Genomic DNA, 7,550 nt, shown 5'->3' on the forward strand with positions numbered 1-7,550 from the left:
GCCCCCCTCGCCGCGTCTGTCCGCACGCCAGCCGGGGCCGCCCGCGGAGCATGCGGGCCGGGCCCGCGCGCCCATGAGACGAGAATGGGGACGCAGGGCAGCCCGGTGAAGAGCTACGACTACCTGCTCAAGTTTCTGCTGGTGGGCGATAGCGACGTGGGCAAGGGCGAGATCCTGGAGAGCCTGCAGGACGGCGCCTCCGAGTCGCCCTACGCTTACAGCAACGGTGAGACTGCGGCCTGGGCGGGCCACGGGGCTCGGGGCGTCCGTGGCGGCCCGCGAAGTGGGGTCGCCCACTGAGGGCCCTTCCCATGGGACTTCTCCCCTGCGGGCTCTGGAAGCTGGCCTGTCCACTGCGGGGGTCCACTGCGGGCCCTACGAACAGCGCCACCCACTGTGGTGCCATCCACTGGGGGCCCTGGGAACGAGACCTGTCCCTTGCCCATCTCCTGCCAGTTTGCCCAGGCTCCCCAGGTGGCCTAGCCCACTCTGCCCCGTGTGCCCCTAGACTGGTTTGTCCTGGAGCTGTCCAGGAAGCTGCTCTCAGGGCTTTTGTTGGTACCTCTTCTTAACCCGATGTCTTCCAGGCCTAGGCAGTACTCCTGGGAGGGTGACCAGGCGCCTACTGGGTTACAGTGGGAGGCAGAGGGAGCCAGGTCGCTGCTGTCCATCAGTGCTGCCCCAGACCCCAGTGGGAATCCCAGAGGCCTTATCTCTCTGCGTGTGTGACAGCGCCATTCGATACCACCCCCTAGAGCTGGGCGTATAATGGGACTAGTGACAGCCACCCATTTGCTCACTTGCCCGTGGTTAGGCTACAATTAAGAACCAAGTGCCAGTGCCCCCGCCCGCCTGCGCCTTTTCTTCCTTTCCTCCTGGTAGTTTGAGTGGGGCCACTAGCAATCTGCAGTCAGCAGGAGGCCCCGGGGGTCCCAAGCAGACCCTCCGCTTGGCCCTGTCAGCTTGAAGCCTCGTGAGAGGAGCCCCGGTGTGCAGTGCTACAGCTTAAGGTGGCTGATTGGAACCTGCCAGCCGCTCCTCGGGAGAGAGATGAGGCAGTCTGCTTCCCTAAAGATTTACAGGCTTGGAGAGCCTGCGGGGCGGTTGTCTTGTACCCTGTAGGACCACTGTGAATCACTCGAGGGCAATGGAGTAGGGTGAAACAGAAGAAACTGAAGCTGTGGGGTCCAGAGGCTCAGCCCTCGGCTACTAAGGACCAAAGGCCAGTGGAGAAGGATGAGGCGTCCACCCTCATCCAGATGGCAGCCTTGGAGACCCACAGGGACTGCCTCGCTGTCACGTGGGTCACTGACTCAGATTCGACGCAGTCGCAGCAACCACGTATGGACCTTGATCTAGCCTTGGAGTCATGCAAGGAGACATGGCACTGGCACTGCCTGGGCTAAAGCTCACAGCTGCTGACCCAAAGAAACCAAGTCACTCTTGAGAGGAAGGTGTGGCTTCTACTCCCATGAGGATGAGTCTCAGAAGCCCCCAGCTCTGCTCTGCCCTAGGGTTGCTGGGGGTTGGTACCAACTCGATAACAGTGGTCTTGGGCACACACTAGAGGCTGGGTTGCAGATGACACCTTTTACAAGCTGGATGGGACAGGGAAACTGCCACCCACCCTGGGCCAGTGGCGAGGAGCTCGTCCAGGGAAGGATCTCAGGGGGTAGAGGAGACCAAGGGTAGCTGGACTCTGAGGACCTGAGCCTTTGGCATATTTGGCTTTAGATTGAGGGGGACTTCACCCTGTATCTTGAGTGGTCCCGTCCTCTTGGTGCCTTGATGCCGCGTCCACGCAGGCTCACTGCTCCCCCGTGGCCTTGACTTTGGCAATGTAAGGGTTCCTTGTGAGGGTCAGGTCATACACACACACACACACACACACACACACACGGATTGTGCCACTGACACCTGCCTTGCTCACCTGCCGAGGAATAGCCTCTGCTGATGACCCTTAGTGGGCGCAGTCAACATGGCCTAGAGCCTGTCTCCACAGATCCGCACATGTATCCAGGGTGGGGTTGGCCTTACCACCCTCCCTTCTCTTGGCCCTGCCTCCTCTTCCTCCTCCTTGGAGGTCTGAGGTCCCTCCGGTGCTGTCTGACCAACCAGCAGTGCCTGCTCACTGCTTAGTCTGGAGGGGCATCCCCAAGGGTGCAGTTCAGAGTCCAGGTCCATCCATACTGGGTGTGGGCCATACGAGGACCCTTCTGTGTCCCCTTGGCGCTGGCCTCCCCACAAAGGCTGGCAGTGGTCTCCCCCTACCCCCAGGCCACCCTCTGGCCCTGCATCAGGAGCATTAGGCAGCTTTCTCCACAGAAGGACACATCCATGGCGTGTATCCCCAGGGAAGCGGGGCCGAGTTGTCCTGAGACAGTCTCTGTTCCTGAGGGTGGACTGTGCCTCAGCACGTTGCCACACTTCCTGTGACATGCTAACCACAGCAGGGACAGTCTGGTGTAAGATGTGGACACCTTCCTGATCACGGGTGGCCATTCATGTAACTGGTCCGGTCAGAGAGTATGCTCTTCCGAACGGCAGAGTAGCCCTGACCCAGGGCACCCAGACCCCCCTGCTTGACTCATGCATGGCTCCTGTACCTTCTCTGGGCTCCTGGCACCCAGAGAGCATGGCTCTAGGGTGCCAAAGCAGCCTCAGTCTGGTGAGCTGAGCTCTGCCAATGCCTCCTGGACCCTCCTCTGGGAGCTGGCGGCAGGGGCTCCACCTGCTTGAAAGACTTGGGGTTACCCTGCTGATTTTCTTATAAAAGGTGCTGGCCCCATGCAGGATGCCAGGCTCAGAGTCAGTCGGCCCAGTTCAGGGTGCCCAGTTTTGGGGTGGAGGGGCAGGTCAGTGCCAGTCCTCTCTTCCAGGGAGTCTGGAGTCACTGAGCATGCAATGAGGGCTGAGGGCATAGTGGTACCAGCCTGGGGAGCAGGGAGCTGGGGGAGGGGAGGGGCCCGTGCCATTGGAGGAGGTGGACAGCACTGGTTGCTGTCACCACAGTGCTGGCTTGTCACTTCCCTCCTCAGCAACAGTCAGGAGCACACAGGTCAGAGGCCGGTCAGGCCTGTTCCTCAGGCAGGTGTGTGAGTACAGCAACCTTGGCTTATAAACACCTGAGTCACTCAGCCGCCCTGCTCCTGGCAGTCGCGGGGGGGCGGGGGGTGGGTGTGTGTGTGGGGGGGGAGTGGTGGTGGTGGGTGCATGTGTGTGTGTAAGTCTCTGCATGCGTCTCCGTATGTGCACATCTGCGTATACATGTGTTTGTGCATGTGTCTGTCTATCTGCTCGCGCACGTGCGTGCGTGTGTGTGTGTGTGTGTGTGTGTGTGGGGGGGGGGGTTCCTTTCTTTCTCCTGCTTTCCAGGCTAGGTGGGGTAGGGATTCCACCCTCAAAGCAGATTCCACCTGGGACCCACTGCCGGGCTCTGGGGCCCTCGCTGTGCTGGCTGTGTTGGGGGCGTCCTGCGTCAAGTGCGACAGGTCTGGGTGCGTCTTAATCCTGGCCCTGGACCAGCGTGCAGACACACCCTGAGCCTGTGAGGCGCCCCGCCAGGGGCCAGGCCACACCTATGCTGACTGGGCTGCAGGACCAGGAGGGCAGGTCCGGCGTTGCCTTGGAGCCCCCCACCCCAGCAGGGAGGAGTGGGGTGAGAACTACTGAGGGTCTTGCCTAAGGAGTTGAGGATGCTCTGGAAAAAGTGACCCCAGCTTCATCACCCCCCAAGGTAGTCCTGGTGTGTACAGAAGCCCCCACTGTGGCTGGGGCTGGAGAGGCTCCTCCGTGGAGCAGTGAGCCCAGGTCACCCACCATAAGGCTCCAGGCTTCCAGTGTAGTGGTTGGTGTGTTGGGGGGTGGGTGCTGTACCTTGCACAGCTTCGGGGAGCCTGGGGTAGACAGGGCTGTGGGGCTCACTTCTGCATCCTGTGGTCACACCAGGAGGCCTCCAGGTTTGGGGAGCCCTGGATGGAGGGTCATCAGTGGAGGATCATGCCCCCTGCCCCTCTCTTAGGGCATGCTGTGGGGTCTGGCTGCTCACATCATGGACACAGCCTGCCGTGCCCACCTGGAGGCCCCTTGCGCTTAGAGGTGTGGGGGAGGTGCTGTCCTCCATCGTGGGTTTGCTATTCTGGGAAGCTGCTGTGAGCACAGCGGGCTGGGAGAGCAGCGTCCCCAGGACCGAGGTGCCTCCTGCCCCCATGAGCCCACGCAGAGCCGCCTCTGGAGCTGTGCCTGGGCAGCGTGCACCGGCCTGTCTGGGCTGTGACTGTTCACATACGACCTGGGTCTGGTCCATCTGCAGCCCAGGCTGACTTGGCTGAAGGGCCACCGAGACCCCTGCTCCCCCTCTGTGGCCATCCACCCACGCAGGCCTCCCTGCATCATCCCCATAAGCTGCTGCTGAGCGTCTTCAAGAGGGACAGGCAGGCCCTGGAGACTGTCCCTCCACAGCCGCGCGGGGGCCCTCCTGACCAGCACCTGCCGCCTGCACAGCCAGCCTTGCCGCTGCTGCCCTGCCATTGCCCTCCTCGCTGCTCGGGGAGCCCAGTCCTTAAGCATCCTCTGCTCAGCCTGCGCCCCTTAGAGACCTTCTGTGGCCGGCAGGCAGAAACAGTGTTGGGTGAAGTCAGGGTGGGCTTCAGGGCCCTGTCATCAATGGGTGTTATCATTCCACACCAGGCCTGACACTGGCCACACAGTGCAGCATGCCAGGGGCCTGGTTCCTGGAGAGGGCAGCCCACCTGTGGTGCCACCCAAGGGGCTGCAGCCTCAGCTTCAAGGCCACCCATCCAGCAGCACGTCCCACAGCCATCCGAAGGGCTTGGTGGTGCATAAGAGGGTGAGGCCCCTGAGTAGTGCGCACACAGGAGTCAAGGTGGCAGACCGCTTGGTCTGCAGATGGATGCAGGTCCTCACTGCCCCTCTTCCAGGGCAGCGCCGCCATCTAGTGGTGCGGAGGCTGCCGTGTGCCCAGTGGCCAGGCCGCCTGATGACAGCCTACCATGGGGTAGAGGTCAGTGTGGCCAGGCTGGAGAAGGGCAGCAGGGATGAGAGGGCCCCACAGTTGAGAGAGATTGGGCCGCTGGACGGGCCAGGGGGGGTTGTGTGTGTGTGTGTGTGTGTGTGTGTGTGTGTGTGTGTGTGTGTGTGTGTGTGTGTGTGTGTGTGTGTGTGTGTGTGTGTGTGTGTGTGTGTGTGTGTGTCTCTGTCTGTCTGTCTGTGAGCGTGCGGACATACATCTGTCTAGATACTGGCAAACACAGGCAGCGCATACCTTTACCGTGCATTCACGCTGTGATGGCGGCAATTGAAAAATGCCTGTTCTCCGTCCTCTTGGAACAAATGTTAGAAGAACCAGAGGATCGGGGGTGTCTGGAATCCCCAACATGGGGAAGGGGGTGCACATGTGCTGTTCCTCGGGGACCTTCGTGTGTGTGGGGGGGCGACGGAGTAGTAAGAGTACTGGCTCTGGAGGGACCCAGAGGGGCAGCACCCAAGAGGACGTGGCTGGCACAGTGACTTGGAAAAGTCAGAAATGGCACACAGGGCAGACCCCTACTTGCCCTGTGGCCCCGGGGTCCTGCCAGGCAGGGTTGCCAGTAGTGAGGGTGGGCTGGCTGCTGTAACCATCCGTCTGAAGGGTCCCTCCCCTCCCCCTCTGCCTTGCACAGGCATTGACTACAAAACCACCACCATCCTGCTGGACGGCCGCCGAGTGAAGCTGGAGCTCTGGTGGGCTGGGGTCTGGGGGCTGCAGGAGGTGGGGTCCTGGAGTAAGGGATGGGGTCTGGGGTGAAGAAATTGGGTCCTGGAGAAAAGAGGCAGGGAGGTACAGGGGGCAGGTCCTGGAGAGATGGATGGGGCCTGGAGTGAAAGAATGGGGTGAGGAAGCTTCCCCAGGGTGGGGAAGGGGGGTCTCTGGGTGAAGGGTGGGTGAGAAGGACTGGAGGGTCCTGGGGACCACACCTCCTGCTGACCCCTCTTCCGGCCCGTGCGTTTCAGGGACACCTCGGGCCAGGGCAGATTCTGCACCATCTTCAGGTCCTACTCCCGCGGCGCGCAGGTGAGCGGGCAGCTGGGTCAGCACGTGTAAAGACCAGCTCCTCTCCCGCCAGGGGAGAGGGGTCTTGGACTGGTCCCAGGGCACTGGGTGGTGGTGGGGGGGCTTCTATTGGGCTCCCCATAGGCGGGGCGACTGGGCATGGCTGCCACCTGGGCCACAGACACAGGGTCCGCCCTGACCCTGTGACCCAGGATGTCATAATAGGACTGTGGTGGTGGAGCCGGGAGCCCTGGTGGCTCAGTAGGTTAAGTGCTTGGATACGAACTGCAAGGTCAGCAGATGGCACCCACCAACCCTGTGGAACAGGAAAAGGAGGAGGCCGGCTGCTCCTGTAAACGCTAAGAGCCTCGGAAACCCACAGAGGCAGCTCTGTCCTGCGGGCTCGTTGTGAGTCCTAGTGACTCGATGGCAGTGGGTTTGGGTTGTATAGAGTTGCAGCCTCAGAAGCTCCCAGGGCCGGCCCCACTCTGTCCCGCAGGGCTGCGTGCAGAGACTTGATGGGCTGGTGGTGGTTTGGGGGTGAGATTACCAGGTCTTTATTCTGTGGTTGGACTTGAACCACCCACTACTCAGTTGAACCATTGCATGATCAGGGCCTCCTGAATGCGCACTGCTCCCATGCCCTCAGAAAGCAGGCCTGGGAGGCTGGCACACTCTGGTCCTCCCCCTTTCATCCGCAGCCTTGGGCTCGGCTGGGCCGGGCACTGGGTGGCATTTGTGCCTCTTAGGACTTCTGTAGTTTCCTGGTCATCGCTTCTGGACCAAGATGAGGGTCAGTCCACTTGAGTGCCCATCGTGGCTGGGGAGAGGAATGACAGGTGTTTCTGGGGCATCTGAGCATCCCTCAGAGAAGCAGTTCCAGTCCCAGTGGCCCCAGGCCCGCAGCTGGCTCTGGTTGCCTTCCTCAGGCCTTGCGATTTGCCCCATCACTTGATGCTTCCCCATGTGTCCCAGATGCAGATGCACTGGGAGGTGCCCCAGGCCTTGCTCTGTCCCTTGCTCCCTCCCAGTCTGACACATTAGTCCCACGGGCTATATGGTCACCATAGTGTGAGGTGCTAGACCATGGGTCCAAGTATGATGTGTCTGTGTTAGGATGAGCAGCCCTCGGGAGTAAGAGGTCACTGGCAGATTCCCAATGGCACTGTGGGATGCAGAGCTAGGGAAGACTCCTTTTATTGACACCCAGCCTGGGGATGGGTATTTGTATTCTGTGTGTGTGTGTGTGTGTGTGTGTGTGATGTGTATCATCAGAAAACCTAGTGTGTGCGTGTGTGAATTATATTATCAGAAACCCAGTTCAGTTAGGGAATCTGAACCAGACTCCAGCTTTGGGTCTCCAAAGAGCTGCCTGAGTGAACCCTGGTCCCTGCTGCCTGAGTGAGCCTGGTCCCTGCTGCCTGGGTGAACCCTGGTCCCTGCTGCCTGAGTGAGCCCTGCCCTGGTTCCTGAGTGAGCCTGGTCCCTGCTGCCTGAG

At 61.0% G+C, this 7,550-nt stretch overlaps 1 protein-coding gene across 1 annotated transcript in view; it reads left to right on the forward strand.

The window, feature by feature from the left end:
- The first annotated feature begins 23 nt into the window (after positions 1-23).
- Positions 24-7,550, forward strand: part of RAB40C (RAB40C, member RAS oncogene family) — a 12,030-nt gene continuing 4,503 nt past the window's right edge. The window contains 3 exon segments of the mRNA XM_004705775.4: positions 24-226; positions 5,682-5,742; positions 6,013-6,073. Coding sequence (XP_004705832.3) covers positions 85-226; positions 5,682-5,742; positions 6,013-6,073 — 264 coding nt within the window. The 5' untranslated portion in view covers positions 24-84.

This window comes from Echinops telfairi, unplaced genomic scaffold (assembly GCF_000313985.2).
Source record: "Echinops telfairi isolate 266 unplaced genomic scaffold, ASM31398v2 ScPeMD7_5;HRSCAF=22, whole genome shotgun sequence".
Lineage (NCBI taxonomy): Eukaryota > Metazoa > Chordata > Mammalia > Afrosoricida > Tenrecidae > Echinops > Echinops telfairi.